Here is a 23,082-nt window from a genome sequence, read left to right as displayed (position 1 = left end):
GTAGGACACAACTGGAGTAGGTGTAGTGTGAAGACTTATCGTGAGTGAGCCGCCAGATGTTGTTCAAAGCCGCATTCCAGAGCCAGGCTTGGGTCATAGTATTCTTACTTCTGTATCTCCCGTGGATGTTCAAGAGAATGGCATGCACCCATTAGGGAAGGATTAGAGGTGGATGCGTGGGGTTGTGGCGGGGTCTTGTGCGGAACACGTGAGGACGATGGATGAGACTTCCGCAATCGGAAGTGGATATGATGACCATGTTGAGCATCGACCCTTGACCACGTAGGTGTTTTCGCCCGTCGATATTATAATAGAGACAATCGGCAGCATGTAGCTGTTGTTCGCCATAAGCACCTTTTTGCATTCTCGAGCGACTTGCCTCTGTCAAGCATGGCATCCAACAAGTCATACATCATCGTCGGCGCTGGCGTTTTTGGCGTTTCGACAGCTTTCCACCTGATCAAGAAGTACCCCAACGCAGACATCACTCTGGTCGACCGTGATGCTTTCGACCAGGATACCCGTGTGGCCGCCTCGTGGGACTGGAACAAGGTGGTCCGCGCCGACTACGACGACATCGTCTACTGCAAGATGGCCATCGAGTCACAGGATATGTTCAAGACAGACAATCTGTGGAAGCCATACTTCTATCAGACGGGCATCTACTGGATGTGCCGCAGCGACTACGCTCAGGACGTCGTCAACAACTACAAGAAGCTGGGCCGAACAGCCGACCTTGCAGCTGTGCCAATCGACGAGGCACGCAAGCTGTACGGTGGTTTGTTCGAGGACGCCGACTACACCGGTGTCAAGGAGGTCCTCGTCAACAAGTCCAGTGGCTGGGCTACTGCTGGCGAGTGCCTGATTGGCATCACTCGCGAAGCCTTGAGACTCGGTGTCAAGTACAAGCAAGCCGAAGTTGCCTCGCTGCAGTTCGACAATGGCCGTGTTACCGGCATCAAGACTGGTGATGGCGAGACCTTAACCGCTGCACATACCCTTCTCTGTACTGGAGCATACACACCAAAGCTGCTGGAATACTGTGCGCAAGCGAGCGGTAACAACGACCTCTGTGCTGGTGAGAGAATAGTCGCTGGTGGTATCACCACTGGTATGACAAAGCTCGACGAGGAATCATACCGCAGGTTTGCGTCCATGCCTGTTGGTGTGCAGGGCTACACCGCCGAAGATGGTAAGCTCGCTTTTGTTTGTTTGCCATAGTCAGGAACTGATCAGAACAATAGGACCTTTCATCGGCAGTCTGCCACCCACAAGAGACAGAGAACTCAAGTGGTGGGGTGAGAAGATCTTCAAGAACGACACAGAAGTCTTGCCTGGACGCATCGTTTCTGCACCACCTGCCAAGCCGGACTATGGCCAGTGGGAGGTATCAGAAAGATTGAAGGAGGATATTCAACACGCCAACCATGTCTTTTACGGAAAGAAGTCTGCACACTGGAAACTGGAGAAGCATCGTATCTGCTGGTAGGTTGTTTTGCTCATTCAAGAATATTACAAATATTAACTTGTCAACAGGGACGCATTCACAACCAGCTCCGATTTCATCATCTCACCACACACAGCCGCCAAAGGTCTTTACGTTGCCACATGTGGCAACTTCCACGGCTGGAAGTTCTTCCCTGTGCTAGGCAAATACATCATCTCTATGCTCGAGGGTACTTTGGAGCCCGAGTTGTCGGAGAAGTGGGGTTGGGACAGAGAGCGACCTGATCCCAAGTACTTCGCCGACTGGCCGAGACACGATATGAAGGACATGTTGGACCCTGTCAGAACATCCAAGCTATAATACATTACACCGACAGCTTGATATACATGAGGAAACGCATTTTGTCTTTTGAATTTGTGATGGCAAGAGATAGCAGATGGTGACGGATTCTTGTGACTCGGTACTCAAAGACCAGTACAGATCAGTACACGGAGCAACTCAAGCGACCAACGCAACCAATCGTCTAATCGAGCGCCACAATCCAAGCGACACAAGCGTTCAGAGTAACTCAGGTAGCGAGCCAACGCGAAATCACTCAACACCACAGATGGCAGCTTCTAGTATGCACGCAACGTAGTTCTGGCAATCGACGTAAAATTTGTGGAGGTATGAACTCGAACGTTTTCGCTTCAAGACACATCACGCTTCGAGCTGCGATGAGCAAGGCTTGTGACGAAGAGCAGGCCAGCATCACTTAATCTGTCATCACAGGGATGGTCTGGGCACAGGATGACCGCTCTCAATCAACGAGTTGCCCATTTGCGTGCTGATACGCAGCATGTAGTTGGCAAGGCTCAGTTACAGCATACTCTCAAGCCGCAGAAGCTGAAAACGAGGATGTGAACGGAGTTTGCTTACTACTAGCAGCTATCTGGGAACTGGTAATCGTTCAACGCGCTAGTGCTCACATCGACAAAGCAAGGTGAGTTCTGCGACCCCGATAGCATGTAACTTGAGCACAGACAATCAAAATCAAAATTGAAATCAAGGACATCGTTCTCAGGATCGAAAGCCAATAAGTTGCATACAAAACACCATGTTCATGGAAGGCTAGTCCCAAGGATACTCAAAATCCTGCTCTATGGGAAGAGCTGTTGTCAGGCTCAAATCGTCGGACTCCATTTGCGATCACAGCCGGAGCAGGAGTAGAATGCTCGATAACAGCAGTCTATGAACCTGCGAGACATTCTTGCTACGGAGGAGAGGAGAGCTTGTTTTGGTGTTCTCGATGAGTAGTGCAGAAAATCCACCCTTCGAGAAGGCATTCCTTTGTCTGGGAATCGAGACCAGCTTGGCGAGTCGCTGTCGAGATAAGCTTACAGAAGCCACTGTCCCAATTTGGTTGCGACTTCCCCAAAACTCAGATTGCAGTTTCCCCTGGAGCCCTGGGTTCAAACTAGTCCCGTGACTTTCCTGATAGCCGGTGTGCAACTTCTCCAGGAACACTGGACTCAAACTGGTCAGCCCTTCTCACTTGCATATCGGTTGGGCGATCGTGCATCTTGTGTCATGATAAGGTCACTATGCAGGGACAATGAAACAATATGGTAGCGGACTCGCAAAAGTTGACCGCCTAGGGTAACTCACGACACATGAGGCTGTACACCCCTCAGATGTATCCCCGCGTGCGTGCGTACCCCGTAATGGCAAAAGCAACCACTAAGCCTAGATATCAACGAGGATGATCTCCATCAAAAGACGAATCGGGTGCTCTTCTACAGAGTGACAGCATATTATTGACCTATCTTCAAGTCATCTCCGGACTTCAGAACATCGAACAACTATCTCTTGAATTCGATTCCATACTACGCCACAGCTATGTACACAGAAGCCACACAGCAACCAAAGCCTTGGGCATGGACACCCTTGATAGAAAGTCGACCACTATCAGAAGCAGCAGGATGGTTTGTCTCACGATTCTTTTGTTTTCCAATCACAAAAACCCTTCAATTGCACAATCCTACACCACCACACGTCCATGAAAACGATTTCTAAATCGCAGAAGCAGAGTCTTTCTCAAGTTGGATAACCTCCAACCATCTGGATCCTTCAAATCGCGTGGTGTTGGTAACTACGTCCTCCAACGTGCCGCCGAACGTATCACCTCCTCTGCCACGCCCAACTCAACACATTTCTATGCGGCCTCGGGTGGTAATGCAGGCATTGCTTGCGTCCACGCCGCTAGGATGCTTGGATATCCTGCCACCGTGGTTGTACCTAAGAGTGCCAAACCCGTCATGATTGCAAAGATCTGGGCCATGGTATGACCAACTCTATCTTCGGTCGTTGTTAAGATCGCTGACTGTTGGATTTTCCAGGGCGTCTCAAAAGTCATCCAGCATGGGTCCACCATTGCAGAAGCACAAGAGTACATTCTCAACACTCTCTTGCCGGCTGATCCTACTGGCGTTTTCGTACCTCCTTTTGATCACCAAGATATCTGGGATGGCAATGCAACCGTCATGCAAGAGATTGCATCACAGCTCGGTGACAAGCCCGATGTTGTCGTATGTAGTGTCGGTGGTGGAGGCTTACTCAACGGTATCATGCAAGAACTCGACGATAAGAAGTGGAACAACGATGTACAGGTCTTGGCCATGGAGACCAAGGGAGCCGACTCGTTGCGTCAAAGTCTCGATGCAGGCCACATCATCACACTCCCAAGGATCACATCACAGGCTACCAGTCTTGGAGTCGTCAGAGTCGCAGAGAAAACCTACGAGTATGCTCAGAGGCCGAACGTCACGAGCGTTGTACTCTCTGACGAGGAGGCTGCTAAGGGATGTTGTTTGTTGGCCGAACACGAAAGAATGATGGTCGAACTGACTGTAGGTGTCAACGTGCCAGTCTGCTTCGACGGATTTCTGCAGAGACTATTGGCCTCGAAGAAGACAATCACCAAAGACAGCAAGGTAGTGCTTGTTGTTTGTGGTGGCAATGACATTTCGCTCGACATGCTTATGGCATGGCGCATGGCTATGGTGGGCAGTGAGACTGTCCAAGAGAGCACTACATCAATGACCGCAAGAGTTGGAGCTACTGGCGTCACTGCCTGATTAATGACTGGATGGATGGATGGACGGATGGACAGAGAATAATGGGATATTCATGATGTTGGTTTTGGTTACATGCGCGCTATGGAATTGATTTTCTCCTACAAGTAATTTATCTTCATCATTTTTGAAGACAAGTGCATGTTGCCAACAGATTCAACACACATGAATATGGTCTTGGTACATCGAGACATAGATAGCGAGCATGGCACGTGAGTAGTTTTTGAGCCTCATCGGCCACGATATAATCATCCCATCGACGACCACAATCTCGATCTCGGTCCTTTTCTCTGTCTCGCACTGATTGTTATCATAAATCTACGTATCTCAGTGCACCAAACTGAGTTGGGATTGATTTTCCTACCACATGTAGTCGTTGCCAAGCTTATCAGCCATCGAATAAAGTTGAGCCAGCTGAAAGGGTCTTGCTGTGGGCTGACCCCGGATGGATTCGCATACCCTTTTGGGTCAGTATGCACATCCATCGCCACAATCGAGATTGCGATAGCGCTACACAAGCTCGGTGTGAATTCTTGGTTGGAGGCACAAAGTGCGACTAATCTTGGGTAATGAATCCTGCTCGCATCAGCTAATGATTACGCAAATCGACAATTTGTCTCGAATGCGCTGGCCTCATGAGCAAAAGAATGCTCAGCGTAGTCCTACCCCACGGGGCTCTATAGACCGTGTTGACGAGTTCGCATTGTCCATATAATTGAGGAACGGTCGAACTTGAGCTGAGTTCTTTCTCTCCTCATCTTCAACTTTGAATATTCACATCATCCTCCCTTTGTCGAGTATTGCCTCATCTCCTGCAATCTCTACATCCTTTCATAATATTCACAATGACATCCTTCCTAAGTTACTTCAACCGCAGAGATAGCGGAAACACGACAAAACCTGCCGAGGACAAGCAGCCCGTTAGAGCTCTCCCTGCATCATGGTACACCTCTGCCGACATGTACGAGCTTGAACGCCGTGCCATCTTCTCCAAGCGCTGGTTGCTCATCACACACAAACTCCGTCTCACCAAGCCTGGTGACTTCCTCCGCTACGATGTAGCAGGTTTCCAGTTCGTCCTTGCCCGTGACCGTCAGGACAACATCAACGGCTTCCACAACATTTGCCGGCACAGAGCATATCCCGTGGTCGAGAAGCAGGAAGGCTCAGCACGCATCTTCGCTTGCAGATACCATGGTTGGTCGTACGGCCTGAACGGAAAGCTCGCAAAGGCACCAAACTACCAGGAGCTTGAGGGATTCGAGAAGGAGAAGAACGGTCTTTTGCCCATCCACGTGCACGTTGACAAGAACGGTTTCGTCTGGGTGAACATGGACGCGAAAGAGGAGCCAGAGATTGCCTGGGAAGACAACTTCGATGGTGTCGATGTCCAGGAGCGTTATCAGCAGTTTGACTTCGAAAACTACCAGTTCGACCACAAATGGGAGATGGACGGTCCTTACAACTGGAAGATTTTGGCCGATAACTACAACGAGTGTTACCACTGCCCGACGACACACCCCGACATTCCTGCTCTGGCCGATCTAGAAGCATACTATGTCAACACTACCGCAAACCACATTCAGCACGAGGTCGCAAGTAGGCCGGATCAGGTTGCCGCTGGCTTGACAGTGGTGCCGACATACTACTTCCCCAACGCTTCTGTTAACGCGACGTAAGTTCCTGTTATATTGAAGCCTGCTGTCGAATTCAATCTGACAAACCATCCAGACCAAACTTCTTCTTCATGCAGCGGTTCGTCCCTCACGGAGCCGGCAAGGCAACCATGAGCTACGAGGTCTACCGCAACAAGAACGCCACAGATGAGGACTTCGAGAAGATCAACCAGATGTACAAGCGCATCATGTCAGAAGACAAAGTCCTCTGCGACGCCGCGCAAAAGAACGTCAACGCCGGCGTCTTTGTCAGCGGTCTGATGCACCCCAGAATGGAGAAGGGACCACTATACTTCCAGAAGCTCTGCAGAGAAGCAGTGACGGAACACCACGACAAGGAAAAGGCTGCTGGCGGCAAGATCCACCCCGCTAGGCAACAAATGTCGCAAGCTGAAATCCAGAGCGAAAAAGACATCGATTTCTGCTCTGGTTTGGCGTGTGGTGAAGAACAACAGGAGGCATTGGCCTGGTGAGATTTTTAGAGGTTCTCTGCTCTGAGGAATGATATATACATGCATAGCGTAACGACTTTTGGTCTGATTTAGACATTAGCGACTGATCTAATTGAATGATTTGACTTCTCTATTCCATCGTTTTCAATGCCTTATCATCGTGATGTGACCAATCTCCAAATGGGGTTCTGATCCTTGGGTTTGATGACAAGTCCAAAGTTACCCAGACACAGATGGTCTTGTGCTCTGTGTGGAAAGAGCTTTGGTAAGCGTACCTTCTAAACAGAGTTACGGATTGCACCTGCTCTAGCAGCCTCTTCACTGCCTTCTGTTTGAGTGCCAAGAAGAGCGCTCTCCTCGTCAATGACTTCCTTCTTGGGCGAAGCACCCACAGAAGCACTCTTCGACTTTTGCAAAGCAGACCACAGCGTGCTGGCAATCACAACAGCACCTCCGATGCATGACCAAAAGCCAGGGAAGACACCCCAGATCGCCCAGTCGAATGCGAGAGCAAACAAGATGCCTGTATATAGCATACTCGTAGCCTTGCTGGTTCTATCGAGTTGCAGTCCGGCGGTGAGCAAGAATTGCAGAACGAAGCCGAGAACACCGAGTAGTGACAAGAGCAACCATTCACGAGCTCCGTGAGGCATAGTGAAGCCCATACCGGGAAGCACGAGTAGAGCACCGGCGGACCCGAAAGTGCTGATCAAGGCGAAATAGTTGACTGAGATGAGTGCATGTGCACGAGAGCCAATGACACGAATCAGGGTGTATGCAGCAGACGCACCAAGAACGCCAATGACCGAGACGAAGATGGCGAGGAGACGCTGACCAGATGACACATCATCGATCTTGTTAGGCTTGTGCGGGAATTCAATGTCGTCGTCGACTCTGCCGAAGATGGCAGCTGGATGGGCGATGATGACCACACCAAGCAAAGCGATCACTCCAGCGGCAAATTCTGTCCTGCTGAAAGTCTGTCCGAGGAATACCGAGCAAGCCCATGCTGTGATAATTGGTACCAGGAATCGAAAAACTGTTGCTTCTGCGAGTGGAAGGTAATGTACAGAATCTAGTATGAAATATATAAGCTTTCGAAGCCAATGTTTGAGCAAAAGATATTCTTCTTACAATACAGGCAGAACAATCCAAAGAAACCTGCCAATGCTCGCAAAATCAACCAGCCTCTTACAGCTGGTGCTCCAAGGGGAAAGTCAGGCACCTTTGTGTACCACATATATACGGTGCTAAGAAGAGCCGTGATGCTCATACGAGCAAAGATGACCTGGAAAGGATGCATACCATGTCCTCCTTGCTGCAAGAATCTGACAATGGCATCCATAGTCGATCCAGTTGCTTGAGCAAGCAAGATCAGAAAAACGCCCTTGTTGTTGCGCCAGACTGTTTTGAAGACATTCGGCTTTGTCTCGGAGTCATTGCTCGTCAATCTCGAGAGGCTAGCTCCATTGTCTTCCTCGTTTCCAGACATCTTTTCTGTATATACAACACCGTCGCGGAGAAATTCATGTTGTGTCGGTGAGAGTGAAGTTTTGTGATGGCAGCGCACGGACGAGTGTGCAAATGATCACGCCTCCCCGAAACGGCAGGTGGAACCGACATCCATGTCACAAGGCAATATGAAGGCTTCGAAAGCACCTTCTTGTTCATGGAACCAACAAATCCATCATCTCGACCTGTACCTCTACTTATACAAGTCACCCAAGCGTGTTGCGAGGATGACGTGTCCCCGGTCAAAAACGCGATACGGCTTGCGTCTCTGCCAGGGTCGCGCTATACCGTAGAAAAAGTCCTGTCGCATGCTGTCTTCATCGCTATAACAAAAAGTGCAGAAAAAGTCCTATCTCATGTTCTCTCCGAGGGCGCTACAGTTCCGGAGTATTCTCGTCTTCCTTGTGGCGAAGGCCTACCAACCATACCAATTCTGGATATTCTAATCGCAAATGGCTGGGACATCAATGCTCGTCACTCGCGTAAAGCACCATTCCTTTGGCAAGCTCTAGGCGATCACGACGCTGTGGTCTGGGCGCTTGGTCAAGGTGCGTTAGTGCAGCCTGATGGTCAAGAGCCGTACGCAGATCACGAATACTTGCGCGACCATACCGATTACCAGCCCATCCTCGAACAGGCTGTCAATTACAACTGTCAAATTGCTACACTCGACCTTCTGCGCTCGAGAGGAGCATCTATAACCGCAAGAGTGCTGCATGTTGCAGTTCAATCTGCTGTCTCAAGTTCAGATGCTTTGATACAAGAGCGCATAGCGTTGGTCAGACATTTGCTCGATACTTACAATCTCGATGTGAATGCTTTCGACCAGAATCCTGAAAACCTCCACAGTATGGGGAATCATTGGGGAACACCTTTGTGTTATGTTGCTCGAACATTCGGCAATTGTGATGCTGTTGTGAAGCTTCTTCTGGATAGAGGCGCGGATCCAGATCTATCTAGCAGGCCTCCTAGATGGTCTGCAGTAACCTTAGCTGAACAGCTCGGCAACGAGAGTTTCTTGCATGTTATAGCTAAGTGGAGAAAGACCACATATCGAAATGAACATGTATAATCTGAATAAAGTGTGAAGGAGAAGGAGCGAGGTGAAAAGAGCGTGGTGAGGGCTCACTGCATTCTACACTCTGCCAAGTAATCCGGCAAACAACGACCAACCCATTGACTCCGGTGCGTCAACCGGTAAAACCACCAAGCATGCTCAGGAAAGATCCTGTACATAGCTGGATCGAGGACGGCATCAAGCTTCGGTGTGAATTTCGCGCAATTTGGTTTGCTTCAAAATATGTCAATGGATTATTCATCAGCTAATTTTCGCATCCATGCTCAGTAGAGCCCAAAGTCTCTCTTGACCTCACGACCCTCAGCCTGCAAAGTGACCTTGAACAATCTGTGCTCATTGAACACATACATGCCACCAGGCACAAAGGCAAAGTTCGCGGCACCACCATCGACTGCGAAAACACCAAGCAAGACACCTTCGGGGTTCCATCTGTAAATTATACGTTAGCTTGCCCTCCATGAAAGGATGTACGAGCAAAAGAGAAAAACTTACACATGCACACCATCTCCACAACCAGCGTAAACATTACCCTCAGTATCACAATGAATGCCATCAGGTAATCCAATATCCGAATAAGCAAAAAGCTGCTTGTTCTGCAACCTCTTGCCATCAGGTGTGATATCATAACGATAGATGGTAGAGGGCATGGTCAAGTTATCCTTGTTGGGGAATGTGTGAACAGCGGTATCGGTGATGTACACATGCTTGAAATCAGGAGAGATTTCAATACCATTGGGAGCAATGGCGTCGTCGGCAACTGCTTGGACGACACCAGTGTTGGGTTCGAAACGATAAGCTTGGTTCTTGATGACGGGAGCAGGGCGGAAGTATTGCCAGTATCCGTACGGGACATCGGTGAACCAGAGATCGCCGGTGATGGGGTGTTGCTTGACATCGTTGATGGATGTGAAGTTGCGGCCGAGGAAGTTGTTGATGAGGACTCTGGTCTGGTTTGTAGAGGGATCTACCAGGACCAACTGAGCAGGATTGATGAAATCACCCTCATCGCAGAAGACGATTTGTTGGCCTTCACTGCTGTTGAAGGGAGTGCCCACTGGGTAGAAGGTAGAGCCGCCGTTTGCTTCGGCTAGTTTGTCGAAGTGGAGGGACTGGATGCTGTTGTTGCCGTGGATATCGATGGCGGTCACGTTGATGGGATTGTCGAGACTGCCTTGCCAGTTGCTTGTGGCATAGAGTTTGCCAGTCTGAATATTGTAGACACCGGCTTCGTGAAATGGTTGAAAGTCCTGGTAGTTTCCGACTAGTTGTTGTGAGACATTGGGTCCCAGAATATCAGTAACGAAAGATTCGTCTTTGGGCGAAACGTGTCAGCCACTCTTCTTCTCACGACCAAGGCAACCAAGCATTGAAAACTCACTATAAGAGATAAAAGACAAATGATCAACCGAGCCATTGACCACAGCCTGCAACTCCGTAGCATACGGTATACTCGCAGCCAAACTCAGCAAGTTCACTCTAGTAATGTTAACCATTTTGTATATCCTTTGAACACAGCGAGGATACAACAAGAATTCGGCATCCCCATCAAGTCCCGGCAAAGCCTTTATATATTCGGATTTCCATTCAATTGATGAGAGAAGATCGTCCACGGCAGTCTCACTTTCACATTTCCCCTCCTTGGTATGACGCTGTCTCTGCACGCCCTCATTATTAGCCTAAAACCTTAAACGGTGTGAACGCCGATGCGCTTTCCTCTTGCTCGTTAGCCGATATTGAGATTCTTCTCTCTCCATCGCTCGTGGCTGTAGAATTGCACAATGCTTTGCGGACTGGAGTCGTGTGCGGTGAGAGCACGTCAACAAGCTTGCCTCAGTGAACGACTTCGCCGGACCAAAAAGTGTCGTACACCTCTACAGCTTCAATGTCTTGGTATATGATGGTAGGAAATGATCGCCAGTGACAAGTCTGCGCTCGGTCAGGTCAAGACTGCGCACCAGCGTGGTCGGACTGCAAAAGACCTTGATGAGAAAAGACACCCGACCGCCAAGTTCAGCATACGAATTGTTGAGTGTTTGAAGAGTAGTAGTTTGAGATATATCAAAAGTCTAAAAAAGAATAACGCCGAAAGAACAATCCTGTATTCCTCACTCCCCGCCGTGGATGAGCACCATGGTATTTATAAGAAAGCTGGACTGACGGAAGCCAGTAAGGCTTCTGGAAAGTGTGTTTACAGAGCGCGGCCGCCGACGAAGTCAGCCCAGGGGCGGACTTCGGAGGGAATGCCCTCAGGCTTGGGAAGCTTCTCGCTCATGCACTGAGCGAAGAGAACGGCAGTCTTGGTCTCCATGAACAGAGGGACACCGAAGTCGACAGCGTTGCGGCGCATAACGTAGTCCTCATCAACGAGACTGCTGGCACGGACCTTGGCCAAGTTGAAGACACCACGGATGTCGTACTTCTCGAAGACCTCACGGAGGGCACGCTTGTCCTCCTTGGGGAACTCGATAACCTCAACCTTGACGCTTCCATCCTTGGAGTTGTTCTCGAGGTGCTGCTTGACAGACTCGTTGGCGGCGAAGAGTTTGTAGCCTAGAGGGTTGACGTAGTCGACAATCTTTGCGAGATCAGGGTTGGTGATATCTCCACCGAAGAGAAGACCCTCACCGGGCTGGGGAACGCGGAAGTTCATCATAGACTGAGCGGCAGTCCAGTAGGCCTCGACAAGGTCTTTACCGAAGCAGGCCATTTCACCAGTAGAAGACATCTCGACACCAAGGTAAGGGTCGGCGCCAGCAAGACGAGTCCAAGAGAACTGAGGGACCTTAACAGCGACGTAATCGCGGTTCTTCTCCATAAGGTCAACAGGCTCAGGGACGTTGGTGCTAGTGAGAGCACGAGTAGCGACATCAATGAAGTTGGTACCGAGAACCTTGGAGACGAAGGGGAACGAACGGGAAGCGCGTAGGTTGCACTCAATGACCTTAAGAGAGGATTCACCACCGTTAGGAGAGTCGGCATTGATGATTTGCATGTTGAAGGGACCGGTGATCTTCCAGGCCTTGGCGACCTTGTCGGCAATGACCTTGCAGCGCTCGATGGTCTCCTTGGGGAGCTTGACGGGAGGGAGAACCAGGGAAGCATCACCAGAGTGGACACCGGCGTTCTCAATGTGCTCACTGACAGCGTGGACAAGGACCTTACCGTCGTGAGCGACGGCATCGACATCGATCTCGCGGGCACCCTCAATGAATTGAGTGATAACAACGGGGTGATCGGGGCTGACTTCAGCGGCAGCGTTAAGCTTCTCCTGGAGCTCGCCTTCAGAGCGGATGACGGTCATGGCAGCACCGGAAAGGACGTAAGAGGGTCTGACGAGAACAGGGTAACCGACGGAGTTGGCGAACTGCTGGGCCTCGGCGTAGGAAGTGAGTTCACTCCAGGCAGGCTGGTCAACACCAATAGAGTCGAGAATGGAAGAGAATTGTTGACGATCTTCAGCCTTGTCGATGTCCTTGGGGTCGGTACCGAGGACCTTGGCCTTGCCGCTTTCCTGGAGCTTAAGGGCCATGTTCTGAGGGAGTTGACCTCCGACAGAGACGACGACACCCTGGGCAGATTCAAGTTCGTAGATATCCATGACACGTTCGTAAGAAAGTTCTTCGAAGTAGAGCTTGTCGGCAACATCGAAGTCAGTCGAATAGGTTTCTTGCATTCAAAGTTAGCGTGGTTATTTCATGAAGATGATCGGCTCAACATACCAGGGTTGTAGTTGATCATGACAGTCTTCTTGCCCTGCTCCTTGAGGGAGAGAGTAGCGTTGACAGCGCACCAATCGAACTCGACGGAGCTACCGATACGGTAGACACCAGATCCGAGAACCAAAACGCCATGGTCGTTAAAGTCGACATCATGTGTGGTTGCGTTGTACGTTGTATACTATAGGGACAAGTCAGCACGATACTCATCATGGTATTTGAGCTCGCCTAGCATGCAACACCATCGTTCACAGCTGTCAAAATGCAGAAACGTGAACGTGCCCACACGTCCATCCATCGAGAGCCAAGAGTACTTCATCACAAGACAGGCTCTCAATGGACAGGTGAGAGTTTGGAAACATTCTCTGCCTTTTGATAGATGAGAACGTGGCGATGCTTCGCTGTGAGATACTCAGAATTCGTAAACGAGGAGATACGCACGAGGTAGTTAGTTTCAGCCGGAAATTCCGCAGCGAGTGCTTTGAGGAAGTCAGTATAGACTCGTGGATGTCCGGGAGAATGCACTTACTATCAATTCTCTTGACGAAGGGAGTGATGCCGAAATTCTTTCTGCGAGCACGGACCTCATCCTCGGTGCTGTTGACAGCCTTGGCGATCTGCTTGTCACAGAAACCTTGCTTCTTGGCCTTGTGCATGAGCTCCTTCTTGACACCGTAAAGGCTGCCAATGGCTTCGAGTTCGTGAGTGGTGTCAACAATGTTCTGAATCTTGTAGAGGAACCATTTGTCAATCTTGGAGAGTTCGTGGACGCGGTCAACAGTGTAGCCCTCATGAAGCATGGCCTGGCCAACAGCCAACCATCTACGGTCGGTGGGGTTGGCCAAAACATCATCCAGGTCGTCAAACTTGTCACCCTGGACACCGAGGAACTTGGGGTCGACCTGACGAATAGCCTTCTGGAATGATTCTTCGAAAGTACGACCGATAGCCATGACTTCACCGACAGACTTCATAGCACTGCCGATGTCACGCTTGACGTTCTGGAACTTGCTCAAGTCCCAGCGGGGAATCTTGGTGACAATGTAATCCAGAGAGGGTTCGAAGTTGGCAGTGGTAGTCTTAGTAACAGCGTTGGGCAGCTCAGGAAGAGTGTGTCCGAGGCCAATCTTGGCAGCAGTGTAGGCGAGGGGGTAACCGGTAGCCTTAGAGGCGAGAGCAGAAGAACGAGAGAGACGGGCGTTGACCTCGATGACTCTGTAGTCGAGACCATCGGGCTGGAGAGCGTATTGGACGTTACATTCACCAACGACACCAAGATGACGAACAATCTTGATGGCGGCAGTACGGAGCATGTGATACTCCTCGTCACTGAAAGTTTGACTGGGAGAAACGACGATACTGTCACCAGTGTGGACACCGAGAGGGTCGAAGTTCTCCATGTTGCAGACGGTGATACAGTTGTCCGAGGCATCACGAACGACCTCGTACTCGGCCTCCTTCCAGCCCTTGAGCGATTTCTCGACCAAAATCTGAGGGGAGAGAGTGAGGGAACGGGCAGACAAGTTGCGGAGCTCCTCGGGGTTGTTGGCGAAACCAGAACCAAGACCACCAAGAGCGTAGGCAGCACGGACGATGATGGGGTAGCCGACCTTCTCAGCGGCATCAAGAGCCTCATCAATAGTGCCGACAGCAATACTCTCAGCGATGGGAATGTTGATCTCCTTGAGGGCCTGAGCGAACAAATCTCTGTCCTCACTGGTCTTCAGGGTCTGGATGCTGGTACCCAAGACCTTGACGTTGTAACGGTCGAAGATGCCCATCTCGTCCATCTTGACACCCAAGTTGAGGGCAGTCTGACCACCGAAAGAAAGGAAGATACCATCGGGGCGCTCCTTCTCGATAACGTAAGTGACATACTCGGGGGTAACGGGGAGGTAGTAGATCTCGTCAGCAAGGACGTGAGAGGTCTGGATGGTTGCGATGTTGGGGTTGATAAGCACAGAGTGAATACCAGCCTCCTTCAAGGCCTTGAGTGCTTGCGAACCTGTCCTGCTGTCAGTATTGGTTCCTCCTTCCAAGGTTTTTCATCACTGACCAGAGTAATCGAACTCTCCAGCTTGGCCAATTGCGAGACCACCACTACCAATGACAAGGACCTTCTTGACGTCAATCAGGTTCTGGCCGCCAGCGATAGCTCCGCTCTCCAGGTAAGCCTTTGAGTTGGGGGCTACCTGGGCGTTGCTGGTAGCATTGCGGACTTGCAAGAAGCGGTTGGTGGATCTCTTGGGTGCGCGGGCTGCGCGGGGGTTGCTAGCAGCAAAGCTCGACTGGGTAGTCAAAGTACGAGCAGCCAGTCTGGCGGACATGGGCTGCTGGCTCTGACGAAGCAGGTTCGAGGCTGTCTGGCGGACCAGACGCCTGGAGAAAGCCATGGCTAGGGTTGTTGTAGTTGTAGTTGTAAAGTAAAAGTCGGTAGTTTATAGTGATAACAGGCCGATATCAATTGACGTTGGCCTTCCACAGGTGGTCGCTAATGTAGTCTAGGAGACAGTCAGTCGCAGCTCAGTCAATACGGCGGCAGAGCACCGACTTGCAACGCTCTTGCAGAGCTCTACGTGGAAGCAGAAACTGGCGTACCTTGGGAAGTGAAGACGGAGGGCGCAGTCCGCATAAGGGCGAATCGCGTGCCAATGGCAAGATGGGTAGGTTGAGACTGATTGCTCAAGATTCGAGTGTGTGACAAGAGGGAAACGGTAAGAGAGCTGCGACGTCGAGAGTTATTTTTCACGTCGGCCCTGCACGGCTCTCTCGTCGATAAGGAGCACAGCTTATCACACGAGAAGCTCGAAATGCTGATTTGCAATATTCCTGGCTCACCGCGATGTCTACCATACTATCGACCACAGTCCGACCCCCGCCGACCCAACAGTTTTGCAACTCGCTTGTGTCGGTGCTTTGCTCTTGGTCACCCGGCGAAGCTCTATCGAAATGCTTTATTCCCACCTCATGGCATCCTGCATCACCTATCTTGCTGTGTAAAGAAGCAATTCTATATCTTCCAATCTATGACTGCCGTGCTTCTACTGCATTTGTTCAACTACCCAGTTATTACCCATCTGCATAGGCTATTGCAACGAATGCATGCGCGGCTTATGCACAAGCTCAAGCCGTTTCCCCTGCCACTTCTGCTGGGGATCCATCCCCGAGACCGGCCGCGAGTGCGCGGATCTCACTTTTGACTCATCGCAAATCCAGGTCAAGTTCTTTGTATCGTGACTCAAGGTCAAGTATTGCCAAGGAGTGCGGGACGCCGACGAGTGTGAAAATGCCATGTCATATCAACATATCAACAAAAGTGGTATAGAAATTCTCAATAGTCCCAAACCCCGGTCCCTTATGCAATTGAAGCAAATGCGCGCTTTTTGGTTCCTCTTTCCAACTTCTCCTCCTTCTCCTCTTCTTGCTCGTCTTCCATACCATGACTCTGTGCTTCCTTGATCTCTCTGCCCATCAGATTCAGAGCGGCCATGTTGAAGCCAAGCATGTTCTTCTCCTCCTTGACGAACTGCCCATATGCTTCTAGCACCTCGCCCAATACATCCTTGAGCTGCTTGCTAGCCACAATCTGTGAGTTGTGTGTTTGTAGCAAAAAGTAGAAGACGCGCCATGCCAGTGATGGCTGCATACGACGCTGTATGAAGACAGAAACGAACATGAAAAGGACAGGAAGGGATGAGAACGGTACAACCATGAGTGCATCGTTCAGAGAGGCGTTCGGAATCTTGCGAATGGTCTGCAAAACGTGCTGTTCGGCACTCAGGTTGCCATATGTGAATACAGGGTTTCGTTGCGGCGGTGCAAGATTCGGTTTTGTTGTCTTCTCAGCTTGCCACGCTTGCACAACTTGGTAGTCTGCATAGCCAAGCTCGAGAGCTTCCAATATACGTTCACCGTATGTCAAGGTGGCTATCGTCTGCTTAGACGCAGCTGCGAAATCGTCCTCAGCACCCTCATCATCGTCGGCGTGATCTTTGTCAAGTTGAGTAGCCAGCGTTGATTCGTACATTTGTTCAAGCTCCTTCTCGCGCTCTTCTTCCAGGAAGATAAGATCATCCGTGACATCCCAGACACGGATACTCTTGTCGTGACTTGCTGTGATGACCTTTTCGCCAGTCCTGCTGACGACCATGGCCCACACTTCTCCGTGATGACCTTCCAACTTCTGGATTTGCTCAAACTTGTCACCATCCCAGGTCTTGACGACTGAGTCTTTACTGGCACTGAAGAACAGATGTTGCTCTTCCTTCTCGACAGGGTGAGGGATGAACAAGACTTGCATCACACTGTCTTGATGAGCGAAGAAGGCCTTGTGGCAGTCGCCAAAGTCCAGACCCCAGATACGGACATTCTTGTCCGCACTGCAAGTGGCGATGAGTTTGCTGTCTGATGAGATGGAGATATTGAGAACGGGAAGTTTGTGGCCATAAAGGGTAAGGAAGAGTTTTAGAGTGTCGACGAAGAAGACCTTGACTGTGTTGTCGAGGGTTGACAGGGCGAGGAGTCGGGAGTCGGGAGAGAAGCAAACGCTCAAAACATCGTCTGCGACCTTGAGAACGCGAGTCTGAGTAAGCTTCAATTTAGGTGTTGTTCTTCGGGTACCAGGGATCTCTTCCTGAACAATGTCGAACTTCCAGAATTTAGCTGCCTTGTCAGCACCTCCAGTCACGACTGATGTTCCATCAGGATGAACTTGAAGAGTCCAGACAGCACCGTCGTGCGCCTGGAATTTGTCGATCAGAGCCGAAGAGGCAATATCATACAACTCGAGCTCTCCAGTCTTTGTTCCGACCAAGACAATCTTGTCACCAGGCAAGAATGTGCAGCAGAGCGACTGGCCACACTCGAGTGTTCTAAGACAGCTCTGAGTCTTTACGTTCCAAATCTTGAGAAGTCCAGCGGAAGCAGATGCAAGCATACGGTCGTCAGAGCTCAGGGCCAGAGCGCGAATATCAGTTCTGTGTCCGGGCATGTCAACAGCCAGAGCGCGGTTGTAATCGGGAGCGTCAGCAGTGGCCTTCTTTGATTTCTCACGGCCGGTGATGGTGTAGGACTCGATCTGGTTGTTTGTGGTGGAGCAGACTAGCTCTACGTTCTTCGAGGATCTGCTGGTAGCCCAAGCGGCCGATCTGACCTTTCCACCAGTGCGGACTATAACATATGAGACGAAGACCTCGGACACGTCGGGTGTTGTGTTCTCGTCCTCTTTCTCAGCTTCTGCGACAGAAGCACCGGCAGCGGCAGCCTTTTCTCTTCTTCTCTTTCTCTTTCTAGCCAAGCTCTTTTGCACCTCCTCATCCGTTCTGATGCGCCAGATCTCAACAGCCTTCTCTGAACCGTGCACAGCAATGTATTCGCCCTTGGGGTGGAAGGCGACACTCAGAGTTCGGTCTTTGCTCTGGCGGAGAAGAATGCCCTGTGCGGTCAGAGAGCTTGACTGTTTTGCCTCTGCGATGTTGGCGCCAAAATCGGCCAAACTCTCGAGGTCAAGCGACCAGACCTTGAGTTCGCCGTCGTTACCTGCGGTGATACAGCCCATGCCATCTGGTGAAACACCGAGAGCCCAGCATTCACCGTTTGTCTGAGCGACATGTGTCTCGATACATTGTGGAGTTGAAAGGTCCCAAATTTTGATCAGGGCATCCTTGCTGGTGGAGAGCAGGTACTTTTCCTCAAACTCTTCGGGCTCGCCCGAGGCAGTGACATCGACAGCTTCGTCTGTGTGGGGCGATTGACGACCAGAGAGTCTCGTACGGATGAAGTGTAGGCCGGTGATCTGGTCCTTGTGACCTCGGAGACGGAACTCGGCGGTTTCAGAAAGCAGGTTCCAGATGATGATGTCTGTATCCTTTGCACCACTGGCAAGTCTTGCGCCCTCGGAGTCGAAAGTGAGGTGGGTGATAGCGGAGCGGTGGCCGTTGAAGGTCATGATGGGGTTGTTGGACAGAGCATCCCATACTCGAATGCTGCCATCCTGGTAACCAACAGCAAAGAGATCAGGCTGGGCAAGGCACTGGGCGATAGCCGAGACCTGGGACTTGCAGTCGACATCGTGCCAGCGGCTGACCAGCTCGCCCTTCTTGACATCCCAGGCTAGAACATGCTCGTTTGCGCCAACGTAGGCTCTGCCGGCTCCAGTGTTGCGCGAAGACGACGAGACGAGGTTATCGGGAGTCCAGACAAGGTTGGAGAGGGCAGTGTTGACAAGACCAAAGGTGGCCGACTGCTCGTACTTGCGATATGACTTGACCATTGTGCCGACGACGCCAGCAAAAGGCGATATCCAAGGGCAAAAAGTTCTTGAATCTCGAAAAAGTTGAGTGATCAAAGCGCCTCAAAGATGCCAAGAAAGCCGGGGAACATGACGATCCCGTAGGGCTGCGCGGCGGGCATTCGACTACCCAAGCCACGCTTGCTGTTGCTGCTGCTGCTGTCGCTGTCGCTGTCGCTGTCGCTGGCTGCTTGTATACCACTCCCACAACGTTGCTCTTCCACTGCCCTGTTGAGCTGTCGCCGCCATGTTGTTGCTCGACTACCAAAACGTCCTCATTGAGTCGCTACTCAAGGACCGCTTCTCCGGGTAGCTACCCCTCTGCCACCCACGCGTCCTACAGCAGCCGACTGATGCCTTGTCTATAGCGCTGCCCCCACTTCAATTGACCAAATTGTTTCCGACTTTGACGGCGTCACCTTCCACATCTCGACTCCTACATCAAAGACAAAGATCCTCATCTCCATCAACATCAAGTGCTACAAGGAGCTCGTTCAATATGGTGCCGAGCAGGTCCTCCAGCGTGAATACCAGGACTACATTGTTCAGCCCGAGTCTGGCTACGACTTCTCCGTTGAGATTGACCTTGAGAACCTCCCCGCCGATGAGGATGCCCGCACCGACCTCATCTCCCGCCTCAGTCTGCTAAAGCGCAACGCCATGGCTGCCCCCTTCGAGCAGGCTTTTGATGAGTACCAGGCTCTGCATGAGGAAGCATCCAAGTACACTTCCGAGTCTGCTCCCCAGGGTGTCCTTGAGGGTGGTCAGGTCAGAGCCATTCACTACCGCGAGGAGGAAGCCATCTATGTCAAGGCCAGTCACGATCGTGTCACTGTCATTTTCAGCACAATCTTCCGCGAGGAGACAGACCGCATCTTCGGCAAGGTCTTCTTGCAGGAATTCGTCGATGCCCGCCGCAGAGCTATCCAGAACGCCCCACAAGTCCTCTTCCGTCACGACCCGCCTCTGGAACTGCAGGGCATGCCCGGCCTGCCTCCCTCTGGCACCGCTGATGTTGGCTACGTTACTTTCGTTCTCTTCCCTCGCCATCTCCAACCTGCCAGAAGATACGAAGTCATCTCCCACATCCAGACTTTCCGCGACTACTTCCACTACCACATCAAGGCCTCAAAAGCCTACATTCACTCGAGAATGCGCAGACGAACTGCCGACTTCCTTCAAGGTATCGCTTGTGCCCCCATATCACTTAGATTTTTGCTAACATCACACAGTCCTTCGTCGTGCAAGACCAGAGGTCGAGGAGAAGGAGCGCAAGACCGCCAGTGGCAGGACCTTCAGAGTCCAGGCGTAGATATATACCCTGTCCATACAGAAAAATAACAGAAACGACACACTTCAATGATATCATCACTTAGAATCCCACTGGAGCATCCTGTGTGCATGTAGCATTTGCCGTTAGGATTCATCGTGACTCGGAAGCCAGTAAGTTCAAAGCGACTTTGCTAAGGGGATGACCCTGATCTGTGTATTCCACCCATCGATACTGGTTCCTGCAATGTGAAACGGTACCATGAAGCTCCTGGGTACAGCCCAGACGACAATCTGATCTGTCATAGATTTACCGACGATTGTCTAGATGTAATTTGGCCTTATCCTCGCCTTTTTGTCGAGAATTTGGTGTCCACGACATGCCACATTAAACACCTTGCAAAAAAACATTCATTTATTCTGGTGAACCGCTGTTTGACTCTTGAATACAACAGAAAGTTATCCAACATCTAGAGAGCATCAACCAAAAGCTCAGGAATACCTTGCTCGTACTGCAAAATCAATCAGATTCAGCTGCACGATTGTACGCCTTCACCCACGCCCGAGAGCTTGCAGAAGGAGGAAACGCTCCAAAGCAGGGAAAGTGAATGCTTGGCGCACGCGTCGGATTTCATGCGCTTGCTATTCATTCACTTTCGAACAATCTAAGGGCACCTGGTGACATCGAAAGTACGGTCAATCTATCTTGCATCCACCTTTCATTACACAGCTACCAACACCTACAACTTTCTTTGCGGGCCACCAACCCTTCAACGTGTCTCAGAGCCTATTCAACTACCCCGCTCGTTCGCGCATCACAGTCAAGATGCCGCCCCGCTACTTCAAGAATGACGAGCCGCTCAGCAGCAGAGATCCTCACAAGCAACTGATTGCTTCTCTTACCCGTCTCGTATGCCAATACCCTCCAGCTGAAGTGCGCGCTGGTGGCGGTATCTACAACGGTCCAACCAGTGTCGCCTACCTATTCCTGGTGCTCCAACAGCTTTACTCGGACCTGATCATCGAGGGTATCCAGCTTGGTACTTGGTCGGCTACTTACCTGAAGCAATCCCAAGGTAAGTTACCACGCGCGGGTGTGCTTTTCAAATAAAGAAATGCTGTCTTGTCGGGCTACTCGCTATTGGGAATATGCTAAGTGATACCTTAGATCACATCAAGTCGTTCCCAGGTCCTCGCGTCGGCAAGTGCGGCATCGCAGATGATATCCTAGCACTATTGGCAATTGGTGCCGCCAGTTCCAAGGATGCCGACATGGCAGCAGAGCTCTGCGATTACTCCGCCGAGGTACTGGACGATGCTAGCGAAAACGAGTGGCTGTATGGTCGTGCTGGCTACCTCTACTATCTCCGACTGGTCAAGGCAGCGTTTGTGGATGACGCCAGGATCTCACAGATGATCACAGATACTCAGGACGATGTCGTCGAGGCGATCCTGAAGTCAGAAAGGCCATGGAAGTGGCATGGCAAGAGTTACGTAGGCGCTGTTCACGGCCTGATCGGCATCATCACCCAAGTCACCTTGACCGATCCCGAACGCTACTCGAGAGCTGTAGAGGCCGACCTCTCTGTTCTGCTCACTTACCAATACGAGAGTGGAAACTGGCCCAGCAGCCTTCCACCCGGAAAAGACAAGCTGGTTCATGTGTGCCATGGCGCCCCAGGCGTTGTCAACTCCCTGCTGTCAATCAAGAATCACTTCCCCAAGCTCCAGAGCAGAATCGACAGCGCAATTCGTAAGGGCAGAGATTGCATCTTGGAGCGCGGCCTTCTGACCAAAGAGCCTTGCTTGTGTCACGGTATGTCGGGCAATGCTCTCGCACTCGATGACGAACACTGCCAGCACTTCTTGACATACACGACCGGCCACGAGATGAAGGGACTAGAGAAGGATGGCTTGGTTGAGAAGTCGGATAGCCCGGAATCGCTGTGGTGCGGTGAAGCTGGCCGTGCATGGGCATGGGCAGTCATGGACAAGGGTCTACCCAAGAGACTGCTTGGCTACAACGACATTTGAGAGATTGTGATAGCCGGCCGCCAGCCTTGAGATTTTGGACGATTTGCTCTGGAGGAAATCTCGGATGTGTGTAACGACGACGGCGGGCAGTTGCACACGAATCCAGCACAAAGCACGGCGCGCGATGCACGCGATACAGGGCTGCAGGGGTACTTGCTAGCGGTTTACGACATAACGAATTGATGCATGATGGAGGCCGTCGGAGGCAGGAAGAAGGCTGGAGCATCAGCAAGGCGTGCCGGAGCGGGTTTGAAAGTCAAACACAGACAAACGAGGACATGATGGTTGCTGGGTATATAGCACAGAGCAAGACAGCAATGACGAAGCAAACAAAGATGCCAGACGTGTTTACATGGCGCGCGTTGACTGTTTGAGGTTTAAAGGCAAATCATCATTTCGTTCTCCAACGTGATTGGGGGCACGGGCCTCTGGTCGTATCGGACGGACTCCTTGAAGGGCACACGAAGGGCAGCATTGGCAGCGTTGGTTGGGGGCA

At 51.1% G+C, this 23,082-nt stretch overlaps 9 protein-coding genes across 9 annotated transcripts; 5 read left to right on the top strand and 4 right to left on the bottom strand.

Moving 5' to 3' along the window:
* Positions 1–390: 390 nt before the first annotated feature.
* On the top strand, positions 391–1,807 carry M438DRAFT_351884 (FAD dependent oxidoreductase; the record flags this gene model as incomplete). Its single annotated transcript, XM_029906753.1, has 3 exons — positions 391–1,192; positions 1,245–1,485; positions 1,537–1,807. 3 exons carry the CDS (start codon positions 391–393, stop codon positions 1,805–1,807), a joined length of 1,314 nt encoding a protein of 437 aa, XP_029764844.1.
* Positions 1,808–3,325: 1,518 nt separating this feature from the next.
* Positions 3,326–4,563, top strand: M438DRAFT_266001 (tryptophan synthase beta subunit-like PLP-dependent enzyme; the record flags this gene model as incomplete). Its single annotated transcript, XM_029900071.1, has 3 exons — positions 3,326–3,411; positions 3,513–3,768; positions 3,826–4,563. 3 exons carry the CDS (start codon positions 3,326–3,328, stop codon positions 4,561–4,563), a joined length of 1,080 nt encoding a protein of 359 aa, XP_029764843.1.
* A 558-nt stretch (positions 4,564–5,121) lies between these two features.
* On the top strand, positions 5,122–6,315 carry M438DRAFT_342223 (putative iron-sulfur domain-containing protein). The gene has a single exon (XM_029904699.1). It carries the CDS (start codon positions 5,406–5,408, stop codon positions 6,237–6,239), a length of 834 nt encoding a protein of 277 aa, XP_029764842.1. The 5' UTR covers positions 5,122–5,405; the 3' UTR covers positions 6,240–6,315.
* Positions 6,316–6,966: 651 nt separating this feature from the next.
* On the bottom strand, positions 6,967–8,180 carry M438DRAFT_371530 (uncharacterized protein; the record flags this gene model as incomplete). The annotated part of the gene is made up of 2 exons (XM_029908270.1): positions 6,967–7,763; positions 7,823–8,180. 2 exons carry the CDS (start codon positions 8,178–8,180, stop codon positions 6,967–6,969), a joined length of 1,155 nt encoding a protein of 384 aa, XP_029764841.1.
* Positions 8,181–9,406: 1,226 nt separating this feature from the next.
* Positions 9,407–11,158, bottom strand: M438DRAFT_89605 (calcium-dependent phosphotriesterase). Its single transcript, XM_029910383.1, has 3 exons — positions 10,657–11,158; positions 9,771–10,590; positions 9,407–9,707 (listed from the first exon to the last, which is right to left on the bottom strand). The coding sequence occupies exons 1-3, from the start codon at positions 10,769–10,771 to the stop codon at positions 9,542–9,544; spliced, it is 1,101 nt and encodes a 366-aa protein (XP_029764840.1). The 5' UTR covers positions 10,772–11,158; the 3' UTR covers positions 9,407–9,541.
* A 308-nt stretch (positions 11,159–11,466) lies between these two features.
* On the bottom strand, positions 11,467–15,321 carry M438DRAFT_265474 (carbamoyl-phosphate synthase large subunit; the record flags this gene model as incomplete). The annotated part of the gene is made up of 5 exons (XM_029900029.1): positions 11,467–12,944; positions 12,998–13,175; positions 13,436–13,473; positions 13,524–14,999; positions 15,051–15,321. The coding sequence occupies 5 exons, from the start codon at positions 15,319–15,321 to the stop codon at positions 11,467–11,469; spliced, it is 3,441 nt and encodes a 1,146-aa protein (XP_029764839.1).
* Positions 15,322–16,349: 1,028 nt separating this feature from the next.
* On the bottom strand, positions 16,350–19,265 carry M438DRAFT_331540 (WD40 repeat-like protein; the record flags this gene model as incomplete). Its single annotated transcript, XM_029903418.1, has 1 exon — positions 16,350–19,265. The coding sequence occupies one exon, from the start codon at positions 19,263–19,265 to the stop codon at positions 16,350–16,352; it is 2,916 nt and encodes a 971-aa protein (XP_029764838.1).
* A 219-nt stretch (positions 19,266–19,484) lies between these two features.
* On the top strand, positions 19,485–20,666 carry M438DRAFT_342218 (actin-related protein-like protein 2/3 complex subunit 2). The gene is made up of 3 exons (XM_029904698.1): positions 19,485–19,592; positions 19,652–20,466; positions 20,516–20,666. Exons 1-3 carry the CDS (start codon positions 19,531–19,533, stop codon positions 20,593–20,595), a joined length of 957 nt encoding a protein of 318 aa, XP_029764837.1. The 5' UTR covers positions 19,485–19,530; the 3' UTR covers positions 20,596–20,666.
* Positions 20,667–21,155: 489 nt separating this feature from the next.
* On the top strand, positions 21,156–22,971 carry M438DRAFT_394269 (uncharacterized protein). Its single transcript, XM_029909155.1, has 2 exons — positions 21,156–21,628; positions 21,721–22,971. The coding sequence occupies exons 1-2, from the start codon at positions 21,379–21,381 to the stop codon at positions 22,584–22,586; spliced, it is 1,116 nt and encodes a 371-aa protein (XP_029764836.1). The 5' UTR covers positions 21,156–21,378; the 3' UTR covers positions 22,587–22,971.
* Positions 22,972–23,082: the final 111 nt, after the last annotated feature.

The sequence above is a fragment of the Aureobasidium pullulans genome (genome assembly GCF_000721785.1).
Source record: "Aureobasidium pullulans EXF-150 unplaced genomic scaffold scaffold_2, whole genome shotgun sequence".
Lineage (NCBI taxonomy): Eukaryota > Fungi > Ascomycota > Dothideomycetes > Dothideales > Saccotheciaceae > Aureobasidium > Aureobasidium pullulans.
This window is presented reverse-complemented; position numbering and strand designations above follow the sequence as displayed.

Coding starts and splice junctions, on each gene's coding strand:
- M438DRAFT_342223 (XM_029904699.1), top strand. CDS start 5,406: ATGACATCCTTCCTAAGTTACTTCAACCGCAGAGATAGCGGAAACACG.
- M438DRAFT_89605 (XM_029910383.1), bottom strand. CDS start 10,771: ATGGTTAACATTACTAGAGTGAACTTGCTGAGTTTGGCTGCGAGTATA. Junction 10,591..10,656: donor TTTGTCTTTTATCTCTTATA/GTGAGTTTTCAA, acceptor TTTCGCCCAAAG/ACGAATCTTTCGTTACTGAT. Junction 9,708..9,770: donor TGTGGAGATGGTGTGCATGT/GTAAGTTTTTCT, acceptor TATAATTTACAG/ATGGAACCCCGAAGGTGTCT.
- M438DRAFT_342218 (XM_029904698.1), top strand. CDS start 19,531: ATGTTGTTGCTCGACTACCAAAACGTCCTCATTGAGTCGCTACTCAAG. Junction 19,593..19,651: donor CTCAAGGACCGCTTCTCCGG/GTAGCTACCCCT, acceptor CCTTGTCTATAG/CGCTGCCCCCACTTCAATTG. Junction 20,467..20,515: donor AACTGCCGACTTCCTTCAAG/GTATCGCTTGTG, acceptor AACATCACACAG/TCCTTCGTCGTGCAAGACCA.
- M438DRAFT_394269 (XM_029909155.1), top strand. CDS start 21,379: ATGCCGCCCCGCTACTTCAAGAATGACGAGCCGCTCAGCAGCAGAGAT. Junction 21,629..21,720: donor TTACCTGAAGCAATCCCAAG/GTAAGTTACCAC, acceptor GTGATACCTTAG/ATCACATCAAGTCGTTCCCA.